This window comes from Mus caroli, chromosome 4 (assembly GCF_900094665.2).
Source record: "Mus caroli chromosome 4, CAROLI_EIJ_v1.1, whole genome shotgun sequence".
In the NCBI taxonomy this organism is placed as follows: Eukaryota; Metazoa; Chordata; class Mammalia; order Rodentia; family Muridae; genus Mus; species Mus caroli.
Window position 1 is genome coordinate 124,181,557 of NC_034573.1, and position 26,667 is coordinate 124,208,223.

The following is a 26,667-nucleotide window of genomic DNA, read 5'->3' on the forward strand; positions in this document are numbered from 1 at the left end:
CACTTTGTAGACCAGGCTGGCCTCAAACTCAGAAATCCGCCTGCCTCTGCCTCCCGAGTGCTGGGATTAAAGGCGTGCGCCACCACGCCCGGCTTCTATGTTGAATTCTTAAGAATTGAAGATTCTCACAGAATAGTTTCTGCAGTGTATCTTATTAGAGAAGTAAAAAAAGAAATCCAACATTCTGCTTTCTAAAATGATATCTTTATATAATTTGAGTGTAATTTGAGTGGACTAGGAATCCTGTTTCATTCCTCTTTAAGGGAGAATGGGATCCATCCCACACTTATTGTAATGGGTAGGCTAGATAGACACCAGTTTGTTTTCAGTTTTTAGCTGGTTGATTTATCATCCTACTATCTTCATTGGCTTTCCCATGAAATATCTGAGTTGTGGAGAAATGACATTTATTTTTATAATTACCAGAAAATTTTAGAATTTGATTGCTAATATGAGATTTTTTTTTATGATCTTAAAAAACAAATGTCTAGGCATATTTCCTTAAGTATTACCTGAGTATGTGGTTGGCTGAGGCAGGATCATTGTTTAGAGAAGCCATAGTAAATAAAACAAAAGCGAAACTGGCCCTTTGTTAAAAACTGTGTGAGGAAAAGGGAGTTGGAGAAGTCAGCTATGGTCTGACTAGAAAGCGTAATTGAGGTGTTAGGCAGAAGGTGAATCACTGGAAGCATCACGTGTCAACAGAGAAAAGCAAGATTGAAAATGGGACTGTTAGCCATGAAGTTCTTTCAAGAGTCTAGGACTCCTGTACCTGGTAGTAACCAGTGCCTGGTACTGGGTTCAGAAAACCCAATGAACTCTTGCTCAGAACATTTTCTTAGTGTAATTATCTTTTGTTTCATTAGGAATGGCAAGTGGTGGTAACCAGAAGAATATTTTCTCTCTCAAAGAAAATCAGACCAACAAAGAATGCAAGAGAACCCAGCTAGACTGTTTGGATGATGGCTTGCTATCACCTTTGGTCACTTCAGCTCCTGCAGACATCCAGGAAGCTGGGCATCCTGAGTCTCCCCAGATTTCAGGCTGCCGGGGTTTGGAACTGTCGTCTTTGACTATGATGTCTTTGACCCAGCCTGATGTCCTGATGGGCACTGGAGAGAGTGAAGGCCCCCTGGATTCTTCCTTTACCCAGTACTTGGAACGTTCTTGTTTGCTGGACCAAGGAGAGGCCAAGAGGAAAGGGGAAGGGCTTCGTGAATCTAAGACAGACTGTCCAGGGATGGGAAGCCACATCAGACCACCCGGGAGTAAATGCCATCAGCCCTTGGACATAGCTGAAATGGGCAAGAGGGGGCCTGCCAAGGAAAACAGGCAGGCCCCTGTGCATCTTCAGACCTATAGATCTGGATCCTGCAGTAGGAAAAAAACACTATTAGTGACAAAAAGCCCTTGTCCTCTTTCTGTATTTCCCTGGGACAGTGAAAGGAGTGACAGGGACTCCTGGAGTCAGCTTTTCACTGAGGATTCCCAAGGCCAGCAAGTCATTGCCCACAACACTAAAATGCCTTTCCGAGATGTGACCAATGCTAGGAATCAAGGCTCAGGGCAGTTTCCTGACAGCCCACAGGCTCAGGGCCAAGATGGGCCTGCTCAGTTACATCTGCAGTCATACCTGCTCTTTACCCAGGACTCTGAAGGTAATCGGGTTATCAGGCACTAGTTCTAGATGTTTATGTGAGGGTATCTGCAAGTGGCAGAGTAGGAGGGGAGGAGGGCGGGGCTGGGTAGAGGAGGGTTTAGGTAAAAGCCCCGGTGGGGTAAAGCAGTTGCGCTATGGACATCTTCCATATGTAAATAAAGCCCTGTGTGACAGGCATGCTGGCTGGTGTCCTGCTTCCCACTCAGGAGGGTGACTGGTGCATTTCCTGAATGGATGTGAGGGGGTCCTGAGACAGCAGGACAGGACTAACCACTGAAACCATGTCATTCACAGAGCTGCTCCCCTGCACTTCTAGAGGCTTTGCAGTGTTTGCTTCTTACAGATACGTAATGATCATCTCTGGGTCATTCAAGCATAAGCTTGTGACCATTAGCCCCACTGCAGCGGAAGGGAAGCCTGCCTCCCCAGCCCGGGTGTGTGGAGCTGGTGTGTGTGTCGGGAGCATGTGGCAGATGGTCATCTCCATCCCCCTTCCTCAGGGTTTTTCTGTGTAGCTGTAGATGGCCTTGAACTCACAGACATCTACTTGCTTCTCTCTGCCTCCCAAGTGCCAGGATGAGCCACCACAGCCCATAGGTCATCTTTTTGTTGGTGTTAACTATACATTGTACACTTGGAGCTGGGGAGATGGCTCAGATGTTAAGAGCACTAGCTGCACTCAGAGAGAATCCAGGTTCAGGTGCCAGCACCCACCCATGTGTCAGTTCATAACTGCCTCTAGTTTTATGGAATCTGACCTCTGCAAGCCCCAGACACACATGTGGTACATACAGACATGTGGGCACTCATACACATAAAATGAAAAATTTAAAGCTATTTGCTTTATCTTTTCATCCCCAGATCTGAACTATTACTCTTCCATGAGGGAAGAGGTGAGTTCCCTTTGCAAAACGGACTCTAGGTTAACGTCTGGAAAGCTGGCTCTGGTGGGAATTAAAACATTTATCAGAGCTACACAGTTGAGTACTGGGCCAGCCTGAGCTAGAAAAAAAGAGAGGGCAACTTTGTGATATGCTAGTACGGGTGCACATGTGCCACTCCAGGGCAGCTCCCAGGAGCAGATCTCTCCGCTATGTGGATTCCGGACTCGGGTCAGGCTGAGTAGAGAAAACCCACTGAGCCATCTTGCCAGCCCAAATCAATGTTTTAATAACTGGTGTCACTGCCCTGAATTCCACCAATCATAACTTCTGTGATTTTGCCTGTATTCTACCCAAAGCACCACTGGTCACGTGGTACTCTGGCAGTTGATGCAAACCACAATAAGTTACCAAATGCAGTTTTGGAAATTTTTCTAAGGAAAGGACAAAATCCCTTAGAATAAGATGTACAGGTGTTTTCTCTGAATGTATGTGTACCTCATGTATGTGCCTGGTACCAACCAGGCCAGAAGAGTGTGACAGATTCCCTGGGACTGGAAGACCAAACAGTTGTTAACAGCCATGCAGGTGCTGGGAATCAGCTAGTGATCTTGACTTCCAAGTCATCTCTCCAACCTAAGAAACGTAAGGGTCTCAACCTGTGGCGCGTGGCCTCTTGAGGTTGCATAGTAGGTATTTGCATTACAACTCATAACAGTAGCAAATTTAGTTTGAAGTAGCAACAAAATAATTTTAGGGTTGTGGAGAAGTCACCATAGCATAAGGACCTGTATTAAAGGTCACAGTGAGAACCACTTTCCTGAGGGCAAGAAAGGAAGTCAGGAGCTCTCTTCACCAGAGGCTACTGTGGTCAGAACTCAGAGATGAACCAAGAAAAAAATGCACCATTTCTCCAAATCCTTCATTTAATGTCAGGTAATGCTTCAACTCACACACACAGTATTCATATCATAGAGAAGAGGGCCCCGAGGGCCCCTGAGTGAGTCATGCATGATGCAGTAAATAAAGTCTTGGCCCAACCCAGAGAAATCGGTCACTGTCTTAGAAGGAGGATGCCACACTCTTTCTCTCTCCTCATTTTTCCTTCCTAGATGGACTTGGTAAGTCCATGGAAGAAGAAAATTTCAATCAGTGGAACTGAGGAGGCCCTGGAGGGTAGATAAGGTTGTAGTTTTATAAAATATGTTTTAAGAAAAAATAGGCCAGGCCTCCCTGCAGCAGCCCAGATGTTGGCTGGTCTGGTGGCCTGGCCTCTGTAGCTAGAGGGGAAGGGTGACTGCTGGGCACTGGAGCAGGTCTAGGATGGAGCAGCAGAAGACCTTCCTGTGAACATGAACATAAACGGCCGCTCCCCCTTAGCCCAGTGGCGCTGCAGGGAAGCTGCTGAGAGCCACAGTTGTGCACGTGTCCAGTGAGACCAATTATGGAGACTAATGCAGTGAGTTAATTAAGTCGTTCATTGAGGGCTTAGTTTTCAGAGACAAGAAAAAACAAACTTCACCCCTTAAGCAGATATACTCCACTCTACCCAATTATCTGTAACAAATGCCTCATCTCAAAAAAAACCATAGACCTTGGCTCCTGCCAAGGCTTAAGTGCAGGAAACAGCACGTAATCCGGCTCTTCTCTTCCAGCCCAAGCCCTAGTCAGCAAGACGGTTGCAGATCTCGGAGACAGACATCTGCGGTGAGGAAGGCAGCTATTGAAGTTCAGGAGCAAGAGACAGTTTGCAGTCAGTGCTGTCAGTTCCCTTTTCTACTGATGTCTTCTTCCTTCAGGGCAAACTTCCTCCTAAGGACCTCAGAGATGAGGACAGCAGGGTCTTCTTCCTTCAGTAAACTCCGGCTCCTGAGACACAAGAACCTGTATTTAGGGAGCCCTTGCTCTGTTCTGGGTCACGGTGTATGTGCACTCTTTACCCCCTGAATCATCACAGGAGTTCTGTGAAGCACTTGCCAGTGCATGTTCCCATGCCTATGGGAAGATTCGGCACGCAGAGCTGGAGTTACAGTCTGTTTGGTAAAACCGAGCTATCTGATCTGGACCCATCTCTTAACTAGAATGCCTATATTTCTTACACAGGTACAAAATATGGGTAAAATCAAGGCCTATCAATTAGTTGGAGTTCTGATCTTATCTCAAAATGGTCTACAAGTAAATGACTGATGGCTCAGCCATTCTGATCCTTACTAGTCCTGGAGACATGACATCCTGGAGATCTTTTACCACCATCTTCCCTTAAGTGAGCTGTTTGGTTGTGGGTTTCTCCCAACCCCCACCCTTAAAAGATCAAAATCATCTACATTATAAGGAACTGTGGGAACAAATTGAACACATTTATATAAAAGAGCATCCTGGATGCTCTGGAAATAGTTGAAGCTGCTAACTTGCACACTTGTCTCCTGAAGGTGTAATTTAACTGGTCTTTGAAGAAATACATAAAGGTCAAAGATTAGCTTCAAATCTGAAAGTAAAACAAGGATTGTCTCTGGTCTATCACATTATCTGAACTTTTGCTGACCTGGCTAACCGAATCATTCTTTCTTTCTTCTATTAGAGAAAAAGATGCCAAGACACATGTGGGACAGGTTTGGCAATGGTTTGGCTATAATTTGGTCTAAGAAGCCAAATACTTAGAAGCTGAGCTGGTGACAAATGTCTGTTTCTAGAACTCAGGAAGCAGAGGCTGAAGGACCACAAGTTCAAGACCAGCTTGAGCTACACAGTCAAGAGGCAAGGTTTAAAACAATGAGTAGAAGAAAAGGGGATCAAGCCGGGCGTGGTGGCGCACGCCTTTAATCCCAGCACTTGGGAGGCAGAGGCAGGCAGATTTCTGAGTTCGAGGCCAGCCTGGTCTACAGAGTGAGTTCCAGGACAGCCAGGATGACACAGAGAAACCGTCTCGAAAAACAACAACAACAAAAAACCAAAAGAAAAAGAAAGAAAAGGGGATCAGGGTCAACCAAAACGAGGTGACACAGCAGCTGAATTTGGGGGAGTAAGAGATCAAAGAACCCTTACATGTCAGATAGGAAGGCTGGAGTAGCAAGCTTTTTGCCCAACACTCACAAGGACAGCTATACTGGGCACCCACCACCAAGTTCCACCTCCAACTAAGGTGCTCAAGAATAAGCCCTCTGTAGAGTCACTCGGTACATCTGGGGCAGCTGTGAAGGACAGGCTCCCTCAGGCAGTTGCAGAGCTTGTCTATAGCAGGAAGCTTCTCAGGGGGCTCGGAGAATGGCCTTGCTTTAAACTCCAGACCTGCTCAAATTCCCTCAGGCTTGAAAAGTCAGCCACAGCTTCATTCTCTGCGTATTCTGCTTTGACAAGTTTAATGTGTACAAATTAGGGCCGGGTGTAGTGGCTCATGCCTTTGATCCCAGCACTTGGGAGGTAGAGGCAGGCAGAACTCTGAAAATTGAGTCTCAGGCCACCCAGGGCTTTACACGGAGACCTTGTCTCAAAACACAAACCAACCAACAAACAAAACCCTAAATCTGAGCAGTTTTGATGAGCAGCCAGATTTATATGAATTTTACATAATATATTTTATATATGAAGGCACGAGGTGTTGGCAAATGCCTTTAATCCCAGCACTCAGGTGCAGAGGTAGCCTGGTCTACAGAGGAGTTCCAGGACAGCCAGGGCTACACAGAAAAACCCTGTTTTGAAAATTTAAAAACAAAGCTTGGTTCTCAAGTCCCTGAACTTGAAGGTTTTGCATTATACAGTACTATTTATGAATGCAAGTGCCTGCAGAAAGCAGCTAGAGATGTAAGGCCCTGAGCTGGAGTTATAGATAGTTGTACCGTGGGTACTGGGAATCAAACTTGGGTCCTTTGCAAGAGCGCAGAGTGGTTTTAACCACTGAGCCATCTCATTATTTCAACAATAAAACCTGTTATGAAATTTTCCTTCCACCAAAGTCTACTAGTTTGAGACACCAGTATGTCCTATAAACCTCGAAAGGATAGGGCATGGGAAACGTGGTAGCTAGCAGCGTGTAAACTAAGTGCTCTCCAGCTCCCTAGCTGCAGTCTTAGCACTCGACTGAGGTAACTAGTAGAACAAGCGCAAAGTATTGCTTTTTCCTCACACTAGGTCCTAGTCACTCAGCATGCTTTGTGAATGCAGCAACCGTGAATGTGAATGCATTCATCACGAGCCAGGAGTAAGAGATAAGCCAGGGCTCCTGTCAGATACTCACAGGTCTTGGCTCTGTTTTATCCGGTGAAAATCCTTCAGGATGCCCATCATGTCTGCAAAGCTGCTGGCCTTGGACAGAGAGATGCAGTCATCCTCTTCAGATGAGCTGCAGGTAGTTTTGTGTTCTGTTTTGCAACATTCAGGGCTGGCAGAACAAAGTAGGGGGACGGCTGGAAGCTCAGGGACCTCAGCCTCAGTCTCCTCGGTGATGTCACTAATGACAAAGGAAGTTGTAGAGTGGAGTGAGGATCCAAAGCAAGGCAAAGGAGAGGAGACATTCGAACTTCCGGAAGAGAAGAAATCTGGTGTTAATGAAGCCGAAGCTGAAAGAGAAAACAACAGCAGGCATCATGGACACTGGGCTGCAGTACAGCCACGTCTCACACACACACACACACACACACACACACACACACACATTCCCTGAGTGAGTGCCACGGGTGGGAGATTCCCAAGGGAGTCTTCCCCACTCCACTTCCTACTGAGAGCTGAGTGTCCAGAACAGAAACCCATCCCACAGGAAGTCAGGACTTCGAAATGCTCCTGTTCCACAGTGGGATACAGGTTTGAAGCCGTTTTTCTGTTTTTCCCAAGACAGAGCTGCTCTGTGTCGCCCTGGCTGGCCTGGAACTCGCGCACCCCACCACCACTGGCTGGAAGCCCTGGTTTAAACAGAAGCCAAGCATGGCCTGCATTTCCTACATTTGTCATTTTCTCAACTGTGATGGTATTTTGGTTTTACATTTTGAATTTTGCTATCTATGAGCTTGAACTGTTTTAGACAAAATCTCCTGTTTTAATTGAAACAGCTCTTCAGAGTTCTGAAGAAATGTTATTACACTTATTTAAGAGTGTAGGTACAGGTTTACCACAGAGTAGGTCAGGACAACCTGCAGCAGTCTGGTCTTTGTTCCCCGATGTGGGTCCTAGGGATGGAGATGAAACTCCGATAGTTAGGCTTGGTGACAGTGCCTTTACCTGCTGAGCACCTCAGAGCCCTGTGCCTATCTTCCCAAGTCACAGACTATAAATGTTCTCCTCCGTATCTTGCTCATTAATCAGGGGCAGGGAAAGGGCAGCCTGCTATACACTATTTGCTTGGTGGGGCTCCTACCTGCGTCTGCCGCCACGATTTTAGCGATCTGGCTGCGCAGGTGGCTGAGCTCATCCTGCAGCTCAGTAGTGCGGCTCAGGGCAGGCAGGGCCGGCTTCTTCAGGGCCAGGAGCCTCTCCTCAGAGCCACGCAAGTTGGGCACTGAGGCATTACGTTGCATGACAATCAGAGGGCTAGGCTTCCAGGTATGTCTCAGAGGGCGTGTATCGCTCCTGGGCCAGAGAAAGAAAAGTATGTCTTACTACAGACAACTAGCTGCTGTATGTCCCTGATTAAATTCCTTCACCCCACAGTCCACTCCCCTTTAAGCCCATAACTCTCAATCCTATCGCCCCTCAGCATCTTATAAGCACCCTCCTTGCTGACACTTCTGGTAGAAACTGCCCAGCACAGCAGAGCAGCTACCTGACCCGAGCATATGTTTCCTCTTCATCTGCAGCAATCCAGGCAATGTCAGCCAGAGTAGGAACTGGAGGGACATCTTTCAAACACAGGTCAGAGATGTTGGGCAGGGTCTGTGAGAAAGCAAAATTCAACATTTACCCAACTCGATGAGCTAATCAGATTAATGCAAAAGGGGACCCTAATCCAGCACTTAGGAAAGCTTCCTAGAGTAAGGAGAGGTTCCTGCTTACAAATTAGGCTATTTAATGGGACTGGCCTGAAGTGCCCCTCCACCCTTTAAAGTGCTGTCTGCATGATGTCTGTACCATGTGCCTACCTGGTACCCACAGATGCCAGAAGAAGGTGGCAGATCTTCTAGAACTGGAGCTACAGACAGCTGTGAGGTGCCCTATGGGTCCTCTGGAAAAGCAGCTGCTGAGCCATCTGTTCAGTCCCGCATACTAAATATGAATGCTACTCACATATACTATCTGAAGAGCCTGCATCCGTAACTGTCTTGGCTCAGCAGCATCTGGCCATGGATACAGTCAGAAGTGAGGGACCGTCTACAGTGTCACTACAGCTGTATTCCCTTTGTTTGCTTCTGAGTAACCAGGACCTTCCCATGCTCCTTTGACAGCTCTGGATAGTGTTCAGTAATGAGACACTTGTCTGGGAACCACATACTTCCCATCCCAATCTTACCTAGCACTAACCCTGACACCACTTCTAACCCTGGACTCAGTTCCTACACAGACTCACTCACTCACTCACTCACTCACTCACTCACTCACTCACTCAGCTTGCTCTTTCGTTTCTCGTAATACCTAAGGCTCAGGCCCTCATGCACATATTTATGTCTCTGCTTCCCATACTTGCCACCATAGCCATCCAACACAGGGCTGGTGCCTCACCGGGAGTTCTTAATGGAGGCAAGTCTTAAGAGACCTTGGCCAGTCAGGAATCTACTGTAGAGTGGATGCTTTTAAAGCCTCCATAGAGACAGAGTAAAGTGGCCCAGTAATAGAGTGGCCATGTTTGGACAGAAGAGTGTGGGGATTTGAGGCCACAGAGAAACACTAAAAATAGAGGCAAAGTGGTCCACTCAGGAGTCACAGCACTCACGGAGACAGAGACACAAGGCACAGATGCCTCAGATGTAAGTCATCTGGAGATTTGGTTTAGCAAAGGCTTTGGGGCCTGCTCTGATAAAAATGCATTGCTGGAAGCTTATAAAACCCCAGTCACTTAGTAGTAGCAACAAATATAAGATGAAAGATTGTCAATTTATGAGCACTCTGGAAGTCTGACTGTTGTGGTCACACGTCTGTGTGCAATCAGAAAGGCAGTGTCCAGGATCCATTATAAANACTCAGTAAATCAAAGTGACCAGGAAAGCAGGCAAAAAAAAAAAAAAAAAAAAAANCCTTAGCAACCGGCAAGATGTGGAGGCACAGAAGCAGCATCTATCTCCCATACACAGAACCCTTCCTGTACACTCACCTCAAAGGATGCCCGTGGACAGGGCTTCAGGGGGAGATTGGTCCCAATTCTTCTTACCACACTGCGAGCAGCCCCATGTGGCTTGTTTTGCCAGATTGGGATAGTCTAGAGAAGACAGACAGACAACCCCAAACCTCAGAGTGAGTCCAACTTCTGTTCCCTGCCTGCTTTTCTCTTCCTAGAGGTGAGTCAAGCCAATTGTTAGGGCCAGTCTCAGTCTCTACAGCTGCTGCTGCTGCTGCTAACATAGCCAATGGTTGGGAGGGTCTAGAGAAGGAACTAGAATTAGCAGGTGGTATGGCTGTTCCGGCTCCCTCATGTTTCTCTGTTCAAAAAAAATAGAAAGGACCCAGCCTTGCTCAAATGGCAGGGCTTCAGGGAAAAGCAAACATGAACTGGTGTCTCAGGGACTCCTATCGTTCTTAAGCCAGTACAGTACTCGGCTCTCTAGCCCCCTGCTCGGGCCTCCTTACCACATTGGCTTCCATTCCTGATGTTTCAGCCAGCTCCTGCACCTGAAGGACGAGGCACCCACAGGGAAAGCTGGAGGGGTGGCTCCTTCATATCAGGCCATTTCCAGGAGCACGAGGTTTCCTTTCCTGTGAAACAACCCCCAGAGATCAGCAGGCACTGAGTGGCCACAAAATAAGCCTCTGCAGAGCCATTACTAAAACCAGCACCGCCAATGGTTAAAGAAAGAAAGCTAGCCAAGGAGGCTGCCCTTCCTTGTCCCTGGCTTTTCTAAACCCAGACCCATTACAGGGTACATTTCAGACCTGATGAGAAAGCTCGACCAACCCAGGGAAACTTCCAGGCTCTAAGGTTAACTGAGGCAACACCTCCAAGATGTAGATAGAACACTCAACAGAGAGCAAAACCAAGAATGCCGTCCAAGCCTAAGCATTTATTCTTGAGAATTCAAGTGGGTAAGAAAGACTCAACAGCCAACTCGTGCTAATTTCAATCTACTGGGCTATGGGGAAAAGAGCTTTAAGTGGTTGGAATGCATCACCCCACCCCCAACTACAAACATTCTGTCACAGAACCACACCTCCAGCCCCAAGAGGTATTGTCCTCCTCATCTATGACTGTCTTATAATGCTTTTGGATGTTGCTTTCTTCATTGGTAAAATGGAGAAAGGTAAAGTTGCCACTCTAGACTACCTTAAAGTTCAGTGAAATTGGGTGGGTAAAGTGCTTAACAAAATTTAAAATAAGACAGTTACTCGTAAATTTTGAGAATTCATTTATAAGGTTAATATACAAAGCAGTACTCCTAACGGTACCCTTCACAGCTGCCCTGGCACGGAGGTTCAATCAGTGAGCGTTTGTCTATTAAACACAGAAATACCCACTAGTGCCAGGCATGCAGATATTTGTGCTTTTAAGGAACTCAAGTCCAACGGGACCTGCAGGACCTGGATACATTTTTCTATGAAAGGTTGGGCCTCATTAAGAGGTGACTACAGCCCAGGGCCCCATGGTGAGTTTGGAGAGACTAGGAAAGTGAAATTCTTCTAAAGAGGACAGAGCATCCCAAGGGATTGCAAAAGGCAGAGCAGAGGTCTTGTGAGGGGTTCCAACTCCCGGGTGAGCAGTCACTGGAGAACCTAGGTCTGGCTCTCAACAGTGAGGAGATGAACTGGATGGCTGGCATCTCTTAAGGAAGAGCTGGAGTTCCTCTTGTGCCTTGAGTTGTCATGAGAGTATACACGGAGAGAGGAAAGGACTTCTTTGGCCAGTCACCAAATGGCTGTTCAGTGGACAGTGTCTAAAGTCTGGTCCAGGTTCTGATATGTGCAGCCATGTTCAAGCCTACAAAGTCCCTGTGTGCCAGACTTTTTGCTAAAGGCCACTTAACTGTGCTATTCCTGCCATTACGCCCTCTCCTGTCCTGCTTCACCTCCAAAGACTCCAACCGAATCTAAACCTCGGGTTTAACAAGCTGCCAGTTCTATTACTCTGGTGTTTAATCTTTCAACTCTCTCCTAGACTCCACAGTCCTGCCAGCAGGATGTACCCCATCTTCCAGCTCTCTTAACACCAAGCTCTGATACCGTTTGGCAAGTACACGATCTGCGGCCATACTCACTCCCTAGTCTTCTGCTGGGGCCATGCTACTACCGGGCTACCGGCTCCCAACACGCCTATCTGTGCCCCAGTCTATACCACTGCCTCTGTGGGACCCAACTTATCCAGCTCAGTCCCACAGCACCCAGCTCATCCATCACTCTGTCCCTGGCAGCCTGGGGTTCTCAGTTCACTTCGTGGCAGCCTGGATCGCCTTCCGAGGCTGCTCAAAACAGAAATGGAAGTAACCGAACGGCCCACATCCCGGCCTCCGGCAGCCGCTGTAAGCGCTTGGCTTGCTTTTAAGAAACCGCTGTAGGCGACACTAACTTAGCTTCGAGGGAGGCCCCGCCCCCCGCGTGCCCGCTAGCCGCTCTTGCCGGTTCCGCAGCCCCGGCTCTCCCTCCGCACCTCGGCGCTGCCGCAGCCCCTTCTGCGCCGGCCGTGCCCGCGTCTTCCCGTGTGGCCAGTCTCGGCAGACCCTCTCTGCTCCGAGAAGCGCCTCGACCCGGCAGGTCCTGGGCCAGGGAGAAACTTTAGCCCAGCGGTGCCCAGCGGACACCCGGGCAGAGCGCGCGAGGGTCTCACGAGGCGCCGATGGCCAGCAAGATGCAGCCCCCCTGCGCCCTCAACGACGCGTCCCCACCCCCGCGACGGCGACCCGGCCCGGGCCAAGGTCGGCCAAGTCCCTACCGCGCGTCCAGCGGCCCTTGGACCCGCGGGCCGGACCGGGGCGCGCAGCAGCCTCCAGGCCGTCGTAAGTCCCAGACACGCCGCGCGGCCCGGGGCGTACTGCGCTCCAACGGCTGGGGCGACCCCAACCGCTGGGTGACACGGCCAGCAACTACGCCTGGGGACCAGTGCCCTCACCGAAGGGGGCAGACAGCGGCGACTCCCGCGAGAACTTGCACGGGAACAGGGAACGCGTGCTCCCCTGCGCCGGGACGGAGACGCCGGCGACGCCGCGGGGCGCTCACCGAGCCCGTCTCCTGTGGGACCCCGCATCGGGCTTACCCCGGACTCCAGCGCCACACTCACCTCAGCCCCTCCTACCCCAGCGAGCGGCCCGGTCTCGAAGTCCCTCACTTCCGCTGACCCGCCTCCGGAAGCAATCATTTGCAGCTGCGCGGCGAGCCCCACGCCCAGGAGAGGGCGGGCCTAGCGAGGGGCCCGGAACGGACGCGGGCTCTGAGTGGACGGCAGACCGGCCAGGAGACCACACCCCTCCCCTGGGCCACGCCCTCTCCCCTCCCGGGGAGGGCACGGAGTCTGTGCGCGCATCCCGCTGGAGTTTTCCTCCCAAGTTTAGTTGCCGCGGTAGGAGTTGCTTCCCGTGTTTAGTGTCAACAAACTTCTGGGAAGCGGTAGTCTGCCAGTGTTGCTGCTCAGCACCGGAAATAGTCCATGCTGTCCCTACTCCTGCTGCAGGTCTCCGAATCCTCTCATCTTGGCATTTCAGTCTTTCCTGTCTAGTCTGGACCCTCGTCCCATTTCAAGTTCCCCAGATACATCCCTCAGCAAAAATGGCTGCTTTCGCCTTTCAGGCATGCCCTCCAGTGTTTCGGAATAGCTGTCTTCTATTTAAAAGTTCTCTGTCTCACATACACGTACACACGTGTGCAGGATTGTTCAGTCTGTTAATGAGATGGGTGGATTGATGACACTCGGAGACTCCAAAGCTCTCAAGGTCGCTCTTTCTACCAGTCTCCATGGCATCCAGTTAATGGGTACACACTTTCTTCTCTGCACGTGGCTTTGCCTGACTCACCAGTTCTCCCAAAGCCTGTAATCCCCACCTGCCAGGGACAAATCTTTTGGATTCGTGGGTGGACAGCTCTGTGCAGTCACAATGGGCATTATGCCCAGACCTGCCTTACTACGCCCATACATGCTTTGTTTCTCTATTGTTGTCCTCTGGAAATTACAGTTATATGTTGCTGAAGAACGGGTACTCTTTGGGAAACGTGTCCTTAGGTGACTGAGTTACACAAACATTATAGAGTGAGTACGTACACACACCTACAGAATATACTACATCCTAGGTGAATTGGTAAAGCCTATTGCTCCAGGCTACAAACCTGCACAGTTGCAACTGTGCTAAATCCCAGGGAAGTTGTATCACAATTGTGGACATTTACATCTAAACACAGATAGGGCACGTGCCAAGATAGATAGCTGGAATTTCTCAGCTCCTTTTTGATTGTTGGGTATCACTGTCAGACAGTCTATCAGTGACAAAGCCACCACTGTGTGGCACCTGACCATTTAAACGTTTCTTATGGGTTTGTATGTGTGTGTGTGCACTTCATTTTGCACTGCTCCCCATAAGATAAATAATTGGGGGCTGGAGAGATGGCTCAGTGGTTGAGAGTGCTGGCTGCTCTTCCAGAGGTCCTGAATTCAAATCCTGGCAACCACATGGTGGCTCACAACCATCTGTAATGGGATCTGATGCTCTCTTCTGGTGTGTCTGAAGACAGCTACAGTGTACTTACATATAATAAATAAATATTTTTTAAAAAAAAGGATAAATAATGGGTTATAATCAATCCTTAACCGGGAAACTGACTTTACCTCTCTGTGTCAGTGAAAATGATATGGGGACAAAGGGCTGGTTTGCAGTCTTTCCTCTGTGGAAGGCTAGGCTTTGACATGTCCTGCCTCAGCATGCTTCCTTGCCTTATGACGCAACCTTCTTTTACAGGTTTCCATCTTTACAGCCCCCACCACCACCACCACCATGTGTGCACTATGGTGTCTATGAGGAGGAGGTCCAAAGATAACCAGGAATTGCTTTTCTCCATCATGGGGAATTCAGGGACTGAACTCAGGTTGTCTAGGTAGCAAACACCTTCATGCAGCGAGCCATCCCACCACCCCTACAGGTATGTGTCCTCCCATAATTATCTAATGCCTGTCATATGCTCCGCTTCTAACTAGTTCAACATCAGGACCATTCTCAACACAGACTTCCAGATTCTCCAGTGTAGTTTCTCATTCTGTCTATTACAAGCTCTCTGTTGATAGACAAGGCTCCAAAACAGTCCAGCTCAAATGTGCCCACTCTTACACATTCCCCGATAGAGGCAGTGGTCAGACTGTGGAAGGCCAAAACCGAGCATCCTGCTCAAAGGAAAAGCACCAAGCTACTGCAGGCTCTCCAATTTTATTACAGGACATACTGGGGATGGGGGAACAAAGGCAGAGGGGTGATGAGATGGCAGCTGGGGATGTGCAGAGGCGTCTGATGAAGACCCAGAAAGCCCCAGCAATCAGTACTTCCCATAGGACTGCTCAGAGAACCTGGCAGAGCTATAGACACCTGCTCTGTTTAGTCTGATAAGAAGCCATGATTTGAAAAGATTCCCTTCCCACCACAGGGGGAAATGAGCCAGGGCACCCCCAAAACCAAGACATAGCCTTTAGAGTCATGTGGATTTGGATTACAACTCTGGTCCTCTGAGTGACCCCAGGAGGTCACTTTGCTTCCCTAAGACTCCAGTGTCTTCCTCTGAAAATGGGGGCAATTTTCCAATTCATGGTTTGCTATGAGAAAATGTATGTGACCTTCACAGGGCACCCCAGAGACAAGGCTCCTGGGAGCCAGAGAGCGTTGGGGGGGGGGGGCTCTATGTGGTGGTCCCAAGGACTGGCAGGGGAGTAGGAATCAGGGAATGTCTATGTGCCTTCCTCCTCTGCACGGTTGAAGCTTGAGCCCCTGGTGAGGCCAGGGAAAGAGATGGCTCACAGGGACCTGGCTGATGTCAAGAAGGCTCAGATGCGATTGAGTTCAAGGCGCTTCTTGGGAGTGTGGAGCACAGGACAGAGCTGGGGAATACTGAGTCTTGACTGCTTGTAAAAAGCTGGAGAGAAGGAAAATGGGCTTAGTTTTTCCCGACATGTGCAACTGCGAGGACATCAGGCTGGATCCATTTGCGATTTCAGACCCAGCCATCATGCGGCTGTTGCTGGGGGGAGCCACTGCCCACTTCTTTCTCCTCAGCATTCAGAGTTTTAAAAAATATATACTGTGAGAAAGTTCTTATAAAAACACTTTTCCGTATGCATAAAAAATGACTGACCATGGTCAGCCGTTCAAGATGTTCACCAAGTCCCCAAAAGTAGCAGATGGGAACTGGTGGCCATCCGGTGGTGAGTTGACTGGCAGTACCCTGGGGGGCTAGACAGTGCTGGCAATAAGAAAGGCTGCACTCTTTGGCTGGGACACACTTCACAGTGAACTTCTCCAACTCCCTGAACAGGATTGGGCTCGGGTCATCAGGTCAACGGGCTGAAGGGTAGCAGTGTGACAATATGGCCTCCACTTCTGTAGAAGGCTCCAGACAGCTGTCTCCAGCTGACAATGACCCCAGCTGGGGGCACTATGCACAGAAGGCTACCTAGGGATGGCCAGCATAGAAGGCTCCAAGCAGGCATTGGCAGCTTGGCCCTGAGCCCAGCTCTTTTAATTCCTTTGGCTTGAAAGGGGAGCCTAGAAAGAAAGGACCTTTCCAGTCCACTCCCTATTCACACCGAGGTCCTGAACTACACTGTATGGAAGGTCCAGGGAGGTCTCTCCAGACCCCTTTTGGGGGGACTCGAAGAAGCTCTTGGAGCCAGATGGGCTGCTAGTGGTAGCAGGATTAAGCTCAGTCACATGACCGGGCAGACAGGCCCCCTCCTCTGGCCACCATCCCTCAGGATTTATGAAGGTGACAGCCTCAGATGACCTTGGACCTCTCTAGGCAGCCTGGGGATGAGGTAGGGACCACTTCCAGTCTGAAACAGGCTCCGGGCACCGTGGCTCCAAGGCGCGTGGATTCTGTCCGCTGGCTTTTCACCAGGTCCAGGTTCTCTAGGACTAGGCACACTAGGGCTGGAGGAGGGGCAGGCCCCGCCGGAGTCCTTCCCTCAGGAACTGCATGTAGGTAGCTGTGGACGGGTCCTCAAAGCTGGACGAGAAGCTGAAGACGTTATTATTCTCCGTGTCTTCAGGCTTCATGGAGGTGATGTCCAGGAAGTAGTTGGCGTTGATATGGTGGACCTAGAGGAAGGACTTGGTGAAGAGAACTGGGGAGGCCCCAGGCCATATGTAACCAGGTCAGCTCCGCCTCCACCAGCGTCAGGCAATCACTGAGGATGTACTGCCTAGAGATGCCCAGGCTAGGTCATTCCATTTTTTTCATCAGCTCCCAGGGTAGGAACCAGTAACCTGGGCTTTTCCTCTCTGACTCTCTAATCCCTCCAAGGACTTTTCTCACCAGAACTTGGGCCAGCAGAAGCTTCAAGCTCACTGTGTTTTCTCTCCCATCCAGCCCCAGCTCCCGCTCCTGGCTACCACGCAGTAAAGGCCGGTCAGCTCACTCCCCTCCTCTAACCCTGCCCTCCTATTCCTGCAAAACTGACACTGAAGATGGGGCAGCTATTCAGAGTGGGAGCCTGACTCTACCAGTCTGAAAATGGGCACGTTTTCCAAAGCCATCTCTCCAGTCCCAATGGCAGATTCCTGATCCCACTTCGTTCTCCGTCTCTAGGGCTTTTTTACACAGGCACGTTCCACTCAAACCCTCTGCAACCTGATGCCAGACCCTCTAAGCAGCCCGCAGAGAGAAGGGGACCTCAGGCCAGGCCATCTACTCCTCCCCACCCTCCTTCCCTGGCTAAAGTGGTCCAGGGAGGCCTTCCCTTGGGCCATGTTTTGTCCACTGAACTGACAAGGTTCCCTGGGGGGAACATGTCTGGCTCTGTTGCTGTACTAAGAGCCTTGCTGTACCCTTCCCAAAGCACCTCTGAAGTCTGCTCAGGGTCGCTGTGCCAGGGATGGAGACCACCCCTTGTGTCCCTGCCCGCTGTTCACTGTCGCTGGGGACCTACCACAGTGCCGTTGGGGAGACAGATCATCATCTCTACAGGAAAGCTGTACTTCTCCAAGTGCAGGCCTGCCAGCTGCCTGTGGAGTGGGTTCTCCTGCTGGGTCTGTGGAGACAATGATACTTCCTGGTATCTGGGCCCAGTGCTGTCGTGGGGACTCCCACAGGCCACTCCCCCTGGTCCCTTGCTCACCTGCAGGTCTTCTAGCTCCTTTACCAGGGACCAGGTACTGATGAAGCTCTCATTGAGGAGAGTGAGGATGGGCGGGCTTTCCAGGACAGTCTCCCGGAGAGTCCGCCCGGAACCTGTTCAGAGTAAGGCCAAGGGTGAGTAGCCCTGATTTTACAGCAATGACCTCAGTTTAGGTAAATTCCGTGGGGTTTTGGAATGTCCCCACACCCAGGTGAAATAACAGGTTAAAAGAGTAGACAGAAGCTAGGAGTGGTGGCACACACCTGTATCCTAGCACTCAGGAGGCTGACCACAAATTCGGGGCCAGCCTGGGCTACATGGTGAGTGAGTTATAGGCTAGCCTGAGCTACAGACTGAGAGCCTGTCTCAAATGAAAAGCCAAGAACAGACTCTCAAGGAGTAGATGCTGAAGAAGGAGGTTGTAGGATCAGCATGGACAAACTGGCAGGCCGAGCTGCAGCTGGGGGTGGCCCAGGGCCTGCTCACAGTGACCGATTCTCTCTCTCTCTTTTCTTTTAAATAAAAAGTTTTTTTTTTTTTTTTTTTTTTTTTTTTTAATGTGCTCGGCGTTTTGCCTGCATGTGTGGCTGTATAAGGACATCAGATCCTCTGGAACTGAGAATCATAGACAGTGGTGAGCTTCTATGTGGGCGGTGGGAATTGAACCCACGTTCTCTGGAAGAGCAGCCAGTGCTCTTAACCACTGAGCCATCTCTCCAGTCCCAGTGGCAGATTCTTGATTCCACTTCGTTCTCTGTCTCTAGGGCCTTTACATAGGCACGTTCCCCTCAAACCCTCTTCCTCCTGTCATGTGACACACCACTACGCCACCTCTCACCATCCTAGGTTAAATGTCACTTTCTCCAAGAGGCCTCCCAGCTCCCCCAGCTTCTCTTCTGTTACCCCACTTTGCCTCGCACGCAGCTCGCTGCCCTGGGGTTACCTGCCCTGCACGTGTCTGCACCACACTGGGATAATGCATAGCTATGGCAGGGACCCATAATGTTGGCTGGGTGACAAGATTAAGGCAGGGGCGTTGCTTATCTCATCTTTGAGCTCACTGTTAGACACTCAGAGAACTTTCCAGAAGGTCTTTGGCGACCATTCTGGATAAGAAACCCAAACCCAGCTTCTGGTACTATCTCCTCTCTCACATGTAGATTTTACTTGACAGAGTACAAAATATGATGACACCCGATACCACGACTGGTATGCTCTGCCCACTTCATGGTTGAGAAAACTGAGATTCAGGGCAAGGATGTTGCTTGGTCAAGGTCACTAAATTAAAATGGCCAAGCATGAACACATCTGCCTGGCCTTTTTCCTACACTTTGGCATTGTCTTCTAGGCTCACCCAAGTACTGCAAGTGTCCCTGGGACCTCAGTGGCCCAAGTCCTCACGGTTCCAAGTCTTGTTTGTCCCAGAGTCTCTTGTGACCTATCCATAGCTATGAAATTCCCCGCTTCCCCTTAGAGCTGACCAGGGCTTCCCTCACCTCAGCAGGACTGGTCGTCCAGGGCCCCCCACAGCAAGATGGAATGAATAAGTTTCTTCTCAGCCTTGGCTCTGTCAAAGGCCTCCGTGAACGGCAGGTAGTTGACCTGTGGACAAACCAAGACAGAAGCTACTGAGCGGCCGAGGTCCTGCCTGTTTGTGGTTGTGCCAGTGAAGTATTTATTCGTGTGTGTGTGTGTGTGAAGGGGCATAGCTGAGCCATGTGAGCCTTCTCCAAGCTCAGAGTAGCAGAAGGGACTGCCATGCCCCAACGGTCCAGCACAGTGCCATGACTAGACCAGAGTTCCCAGCCTTGGCCTCCATCATGGAGTCTCGCTCTGGCCTTCACGCCCAGCCTCACCTTCTTGAACGGATACATGGCCACCTCCAGGCGCCGGGCAGCTTCTTCCCAGCTCAGCTCCTGATGCCACTTGATCTCCTCAAACACAAACTGGAGGGGTTCTCCTGAGGGCAGGTGGCTGTCAATCATGTTGCCATCCTCATCCAGGACCACAGAGGGCACCGAGGGGCCCACAGCCTCCAGCTCCATCTGGGCCGGAAGTCAGTGGTGAGGGGTGTCTCAGAGAGGGGCCCTGAAAAACCTCCAGGGACGCTCTACTCTGCAGAAGTGGGGAGACGGGGCTCAGGGCAAGGCCTTGCAGCTGGACATATCTGGGTGGGGGCACCTGAGTGTTCACCTGGGGGATGTAGCCAATGTCCACCTCCATGTTGCTGGTCTCACTGGCCCCGTACAGCCACTCCATGTCCACATTCAGAGACCTGAGGATGGCCAGGGTAAAACAATGTCACCATCAAAGCCCAGGTGACATCTTGTTTAACGCAAGCAGCTGAAGACACAGGGAGTTTTACAGCAGAGCCTGGGCCAGGCCTGGATAGTGCACAGGGCTTTCATAGCACGACCCATAGACTGCTCGTGACCCTTTGTCGCAGAGACAGGGGCAGTGCCCCACTGCAGGACACAGGATGAGGCAGCAGTAAGAACCAGGTTGGAGCTGAGGCTGTGGAAGGACCTCCTGGCTGGCTCTCACCCGCAGAGCTCAGAAGTCTGGCTTGCTCAGTGCAGTCTGAAAGTCTGCCACATGGGGGAGCCCCAGGACCACCAAGCAATAGTCTCTGCAAAGTGACTGAACACCCTCAGAGGTGTCCCTGGGACCTGATTCTTAGACAGTCCTAGAAGCAATAGATCCTGGCTAGTCGTCTACCCTCTGTGTTATTTGGTCCTTGAATCAGGTACACTGGTGCCAGCTTCTGCCTAGAACTGGGTTCAACTCACCATGTCTCTGCCCTGCCCCTTTAGAGAGGGAGAGAAAGCACTGTAGGTAAGTTCAGGCTCTCCCAACTATTGTTACCTCTGATCCATGGGTAAAACAGTCAGTCTTCTACCAGGACAGTGGGGGAAACTGAGGCTCAGAGAGGGCCAGGGCCTTGCTCACAGCCACACAGCCCCCCTGCTACCAAGAACAAATTTTGCACTGGGGCCTCAGGACTCCCAGCTCTTGCACAAGACACCATGGGCCTGCTTAAAGTCTACTTGCTATCAGGGAACTCTTGCCTCCCTCCCATGCCATCACCAACACTCCACCCCTTGGTTCCCAGATCTGCTGATGGGGCTGACCCAGAACAGACAAATAACTAGAGTAACAGTTGTCCCAGAAGTCCCACTAAGACCCTATGATGTCTGCCTTCTCTCAAGCCCATATATGTTTTATTTCCTTCCCTCCCCAAGGGTTTTGACTAGATGCCACCTCCTCTGGGAAGCCTCCCTGAATTCCCATGGGCCCTGCCCAGCTGCTGACCTTCCCTATCGGTGGCACAAGTAGGTGAGGTTCCATGTCTAGGAGGACAAGAGAAACTGAGTCTAGGGAGGACCTACAGCAGCAGTGGGACAATAGCAAAGACCCCAGCTGGCTTGCTTGGCCCTAGGGCCTTGGCTCTGTGTTGAGGTGGAGGTGGAGGGAGTGCCAAGTGCCTGGAGATTATCTGAGAAGATGGTAGGACTGCTCAGCTGTCTCCTGCTGCCTCTTCTTGGTCACCAAGTGGTGGCGCTGGGGATCGAGGGAAGGGCAGACTGAAGATTTCTGAGCTCAGGGAACTGAATGATAGTAGCAGCAGCAGCAGCAGCAGCAGCAGCAGCAGCAGCAGCAGAACACAGGAGAAGGGTGCTGAGGTTGTGAGGGCTAGCTCCTACCTGTGATTGGGCACGAACAGCCTAAAGTCACGGATGTGTGTAGCATCTTTGGATAAGATGATATGGCCAGTGAACTGGCCGGGCGAGAACCAGAAGGGGAAGTCAGGAGGTTCACTGAGTTGAAACTCCGCGTGGATCCTGTTGGGAATGGAGTTTGCTAAGCCTGGATCCCTCCCCAGTCTCTCCCAGAGCCCGGGGAGCCTTGGCCAGACTCCTGTGCGGTCAGAGTCAAGGAGAAAGCAGGAGATACTGCCAATATCACTCCTCTAAAAGGCTCTGTGCCGCCTTCCTTAGAAGCCTTGCCCCAACCCTCTCTGCCATCCTTCTCCAGATTGTGTGTGTGTGTGTATATCTCATACCCTGGTCCTGTGTGTGAATGATACCATCCTGGTCAACAGCTAATTCTAGCTCAGGGCTAAGCAAGTTCCAAACACCTCTCACCAAATCTGTAGGAAGTTACTACTCCCCTGACCCATCGAGGAGGAAACAGATGCTCAGAGAACCGAAGCCCAGCAGGGAGGGAGGTGGTAAAGCTGGGGGCCTCTGGCTTGGCTTTCTCCTACACGTCCAGCACAGTGACACTCACCGGAACATCACGGTGTAGTAGGAATCGCTGATGGCAGTCAGGCAGGCCACGGTGCCCTGAGGGGCAAAGCGCGTTTTCACGAAGGGGCGCGGATGGAACATGCTTAACAGGCGATGGATGATGACCTAGGGGGGCAGTAAGATCCTAACTGGTTTGTCGGGCTCTGGGCCTGGATCCGTAAGCCAAGGGTCAGCTCTGGACCCGAAGGCCCCAAGAGGGAGACAGAGGGGGAGGGATGCCTGGTTCTTGGGTTCTGATAGGAAGGGCCACTCCCAAGGTGGCTCCAGGCGGAAGTTGCATCTCCCAGTGCGGTCCTTACCTCTTTGCCCTTGGGCGGTGGTGGGTAGAAGCGGTTGTTGGACAAATAGCCCGTGAAGACGCTCAGCTCCCCGGGGATAATCCACCAGGGCTGGCCCAGCTCCTGACCTGGTGGGGGCAGGAAGGGCCGGAAGTGGCGGGCAGCAAACGCTGCACTCGGTGAGGCCGCTGTGGTCCAGTTGCGGAGGCCGGACAGAGCGAGGCGGGAGACCTGGGATGGGGAAGCCAAGGCTCTAGGATGCCCTGTCGATGTCCCTCAAGACCAGCTAGGCTATAGTCTGGGACAGGAGACGGAGCATGGGAAAGGACTCAGAAATGGCCACAAGCTTAGCACTGTCCTGCTAGAGAGCGGCGCACCTCACACACAACCTGCCCTGGTTTCAGTGGCTTTCTGGGCCCAGCCCAGGCCCGGGGCAGCATATGCAGGGTGGGCAACTGTGTAGCTAGAGATACTACCTGGCCTAGAACAGGGTGGTGGAGCAGGTCCCACCCCCAGCCTCTACATAAGCCTCCAACCAGTCCCAGGTGCCAGACCCTGCCTCAGGCTGCTGGCTCCCTCAGGCATGCCCGTTTCCCAAACCCTGGGTGGCCCCCAAACCACAGCTGACCAGAATTTGGACTTGCTGTGGAGTCTGATGAAAGAGGAAAGTGAAAAATGGAGAAAACTCCAGCATTAGGAGCAGAAGGAAGATCACCGCCAGAGAAGGCCCTGCCTCGAGTCACCAGCCACATCCTACTTAACCCATCATGCAAGGCCTGCCCTCCTCTGTCTCTTCCAGCTGAAGTGTGTGTGTGTGTGTGTGTGTGTGTGTGTGTGTGTGTGTGCAGAACTGATTCACCAGCAGCTGCAGAGCTATCTGCGCATGCCTTGGAGCTCAGAGGCAGGGTGGTGGTCCCCTCTTACAGCTCTTCCATCGGTAGCGCCTCTGTGACCTTACCGATTGTAAGCACCTGTCTGCATACGCTGTCTGCAGGTGCTGTGCCCCTTGAAGCATCATTACGAGGACAGAGGAGTGTCATCCCCTTAGGGATGCAGACCACTGAGGAAACGCCAATCCTTGCTGGGCAGCAGGCCACTCCCTCCCTCTCCACCTCTGCTGTGCCAAAAGAACTTAGAGAGAGGCAGGAGGAGGAACGGTCCGGAGAGCTCCCATCCAGAGGACTCTAACAGACAGGTTCTCAAAGGAGGGTCGGGCTGAGAGGCCTGCCTTGCTGGCCGGTCTGGGTTCTGGACACTGCCCTAACTCCCTGGCCAGGGACATCACCTTCAATCCCTCCTCCATTCCAGGTCTCCCCAAGAAGGTCAAAGCTGTGTCTCCACTTACAGAAGTCCCCCTGACATGCCCCTGCACACCTCAATGCTTTGGGTCCCAAGCGGTTGTTGTGTCCTCTTACAGCCCCTATTTGGGCAAACAGCACACCAAGCACTGGTCCCCTGCCAGGAGTTTGAGTCACCTGCTCTGCTCCACACCCCACCTCTGCTCCACACCCCACCCTTTCTTCCTATCATCCATTCTGTTCCCTTCCTCCCATTCCCCTGCCTCTACCCACTCCAGGAACTGGTCTGTTTACACACACATACACATACACACACACACACACACACACCACCCCCATCTCCAGCCTGGAGAACACAAATATAATTTCACAATCAACCCACTGAAGCATTTGGCTTCTGCAAAACAAAGGCTAGAAGTCAGGCAAAGAGACCCTCAGGAATCTAGACGCCTCTGCAGCCCTATTAGCCAGCATGCCACTCAGAGGCCCTGGGCCTGCCACACCTGCCCTCTGGCCTGCCCTCCCACCTCCTTTTGCAGCAGGCTGGAGTTTAGGCAGAAGAGAAGCTTTGCCGAGCAGGTCTAGGCTGGCGTTGGAGCAACGGCTGCGTGTGGCAGAGGGAACGGTGGGCAGGAAGGTGAGAAACAACCCAGTAACTAGGAAGAAAAGCCAGAGGATCTGGGCGGAGAGGTGAGAGCCACTTGGGGGGGTGCAGGGCATGACCCTGCAATGGGCTCTCTGTGTCCTCAGGGCCTTGAGCTGTGAAGAAGCTGGCAACACAAGCNCCTGCCTGCCCCCCCCCCCCACCAGGGGCTCATTCTCACCACAGTCCCCTCTAGGAGCTGAATGTGCAACAGGTCATGGACATTTGACAGAGCACCTGCCACATGCCAGGGGTTGGCTACGGGCCCAAGAAATGGATGAGCAGAAAGTACCCACCACATAGGCTCCTTCTCTAGCTCACCCCCATCCTGGGGACAGCCTGTCAGCTGTCACCCCTGCCAGGAAACTCTCCCAACTTGCCTGAGTAGGGAAGGGGCTTCTGCAGCTCCCTCCTGCTCTCCCTCCCACCAGACCGAACTGCAAGCTCGGCTTCTTGAATGCAGTGGGCACATGAGGGATGCTGACAGGCCTGAGGAGGGTATAGGCCTGTCCTTAGGAGCAAGTGTACACAGGCCTTGTCACCAGTGGTCCCCCTGTGCCGTAACCCAGCCCCGACTCACCCCTAGGAAGCCATCTTTGCTTTTGGTCATGGTCTCTGTGAGCAGAGGCTGGAATCGGGCTTCTATGGTAAGAGTCTCCTCGCTGGGGTCATGGGGCAATTCCTCCTCCTCGTAGCTGGCCACAGGAACTGACCCTATGGGACAGAGGTGACTGGAGAGGCCCTGCCTTTGGACACCAAGCCTCAATTCTCTCAGGATGCCTATGACGAGGGAGCTAGGGTTGGGACAGAGCTGATAACTAAGTCACCATGCACAGCGAGCGGTCTACTTTCCCCACAGCCCGGAAGCAGATGATGTCACTAGCAACTCCATTTCACAAATAAGTGGCGATGACGTCACTTCCCCATTGTCACATAAGAGGCAAGGGGGGAAGTCAGGACTCCAAGCCAGGCCTGTGTCACTATGAATCCATGATCAGATACGTATGATCCACTTCTGGATCTTAGGCGACTGTGAGGGACGCAGTCAAGGGGAGCTTAGCAAAAAGAAAAGCAAGTCACAGCCTGACGTCATTGGATGAGCACAGGTGGGCGGAGCAGACGTGATCTGTTTCTCCCTGATCTTTTGGCTGGCTTGGCTTCCCTGCATGAGTAGTTTAGGGCTGGCGGATTTCTCAGCTATCCCATAAGGAGATGCCAAGTTCCCTGTATTCTCCCTGTGGGTGGAGCCACGATGCAGGGGTAAGGAGAGAAAAACCAACTTTGAAAGCAATGACAGAATGAAGCACACTAGCCTGCCCTACAGACTCCCGAGGATGGAAGGAGGTACAGAGACAATTTCTGGCACTTGGTGGCACTGGTGACTAGCCAAGCTGAATGGGGCACATCAGAGGCACCTATCAATCAGAGATATCACAAGTTCCCGGGCTGCCTGGTCACCCTGCAGCCGTTCAGAGCCCACCTCTGCCTACCGAGTGGAACTTCAAGGGTTAGGCTCAGAAAACTGCCCTTTTTATTAGCAGTCCCCAGCAGCCCTGCTCAGAAGATCACTTGGGGACTGATGAGACGGCTCAGCCAGACCGCTCTGCTCTGGGAGTAAAAGGGCCTGCCACACAAGCCTGACTAGAGTTCCATTCCTGAAACATGCACTGCCTGAGGGAAGCAGGAGGGGCTCTACCCCAATTGCGGGGAGGGGAGAGACCAACCTCCCAAAGTCATCCTCTGACCTCCAGGTGTGTGCTGTGGCACATAAACACACACAATAATAATAAACATTTTATATGATTTTTGTTACATTAGACAGGGTTTCTCTGTGTAGCCCTGGCTGTCCTGGAACTCACTCTGTAGACCAGGATGGCCTTGAACTCAGAGATCCACTGGAATGCCAGGACTAAAACTGTGCACCGCCGCCACCCAGCTTTGTTGTTTGTTCTGTCAGTCAACGCCAAAAAACCTTGTTGTTATTTACTTGAGACAAGGTCTTAGGCTGGCCTGCAACTTGGTATGGAGGTAGGGCTGGCCTTAAATGTGTGGTACAATTTCCTTTCTGCCTCCTGGAATGTGTACCACCACCTCTGGTCAGTAAAATTTTAAAACAGCGGCCAGGCGTGGTGGCTCATGCCTTTAATCCCAGCACTCGGGAGGCAGAGGCAGGTGGATTTCTGAGTTCAAGGCCAGCCTGGTCTACAAAGTGAGTTCCAGGACAGCCAGGGCT

The 26,667-nt window shown here is 51.4% G+C and overlaps 3 protein-coding genes across 7 annotated transcripts in view; 1 reads left to right on the forward strand and 2 right to left on the reverse strand.

Annotated features, from left to right (window-relative positions):
* The window catches only part of Aunip (aurora kinase A and ninein interacting protein), a 14,599-nt gene extending 12,765 nt beyond the window's left edge, over nucleotides 1-1,834 (forward strand). The window contains exon 3 of the mRNA XM_021160847.1: nucleotides 867-1,834. Within this exon, the coding sequence (XP_021016506.1) occupies nucleotides 867-1,681 (815 nt within the window). The 3' untranslated portion in view covers nucleotides 1,682-1,834. The remainder of the gene's footprint in view (nucleotides 1-866) is intronic.
* Nucleotides 1,835-3,444: 1,610 nt separating this feature from the next.
* Nucleotides 3,445-13,013, reverse strand: Mtfr1l (mitochondrial fission regulator 1 like). Of its 5 annotated transcripts, none has more exons than XM_021160664.2 (7): nucleotides 12,881-13,013; nucleotides 10,246-10,371; nucleotides 9,773-9,877; nucleotides 8,291-8,400; nucleotides 7,886-8,097; nucleotides 6,773-7,094; nucleotides 3,445-4,410 (listed from the first exon to the last, which is right to left on the reverse strand). In XM_021160664.2, the coding sequence occupies exons 2-7, from the start codon at nucleotides 10,258-10,260 to the stop codon at nucleotides 4,305-4,307; spliced, it is 870 nt and encodes a 289-aa protein (XP_021016323.1). In that variant the 5' UTR covers nucleotides 10,261-10,371; nucleotides 12,881-13,013; the 3' UTR covers nucleotides 3,445-4,304. The 5 variants fall into 5 exon arrangements, with proteins under 5 accessions (XP_021016323.1, XP_021016324.1, XP_021016327.1 ...); XM_021160665.2 differs by having other exon boundaries at nucleotides 12,713-12,894; XM_021160668.2 differs by lacking the exon at nucleotides 12,881-13,013 and adding an exon at nucleotides 12,857-12,875 and having other exon boundaries at nucleotides 3,450-4,410.
* Nucleotides 13,014-14,995: 1,982 nt separating this feature from the next.
* The window catches only part of Selenon (selenoprotein N), a 14,397-nt gene continuing 2,725 nt past the window's right edge, over nucleotides 14,996-26,667 (reverse strand). Inside the window, exons 3-12 of the mRNA XM_021160663.1 lie at nucleotides 25,015-25,148; nucleotides 22,515-22,724; nucleotides 22,196-22,320; nucleotides 21,610-21,747; nucleotides 20,099-20,180; nucleotides 19,762-19,950; nucleotides 19,402-19,507; nucleotides 17,906-18,018; nucleotides 17,717-17,818; nucleotides 14,996-16,886 (exon numbers count right to left, since the gene is read on the reverse strand). Coding sequence (XP_021016322.1) covers nucleotides 16,713-16,886; nucleotides 17,717-17,818; nucleotides 17,906-18,018; nucleotides 19,402-19,507; nucleotides 19,762-19,950; nucleotides 20,099-20,180; nucleotides 21,610-21,747; nucleotides 22,196-22,320; nucleotides 22,515-22,724; nucleotides 25,015-25,148 — 1,373 coding nt within the window. The 3' untranslated portion in view covers nucleotides 14,996-16,712. The remainder of the gene's footprint in view (nucleotides 16,887-17,716; nucleotides 17,819-17,905; nucleotides 18,019-19,401; nucleotides 19,508-19,761; nucleotides 19,951-20,098; nucleotides 20,181-21,609; nucleotides 21,748-22,195; nucleotides 22,321-22,514; nucleotides 22,725-25,014; nucleotides 25,149-26,667) is intronic.

Excerpts from the sequence above, each read along its gene's own strand:
- Mtfr1l (XM_021160664.2), bottom strand. Across the intron at positions 8,098-8,290 it reads GAAACATATGCTCGGGTCAG|GAGCGATACACGCCCTCTGA; the intron begins GTAGCTGCTCTG and ends TCTCTGGCCCAG. Across the intron at positions 4,411-6,772 it reads ATAAAACAGAGCCAAGACCT|GAGCCGGAGTTTACTGAAGG; the intron begins GTGAGTATCTGA and ends CTTGTGTCTCAG.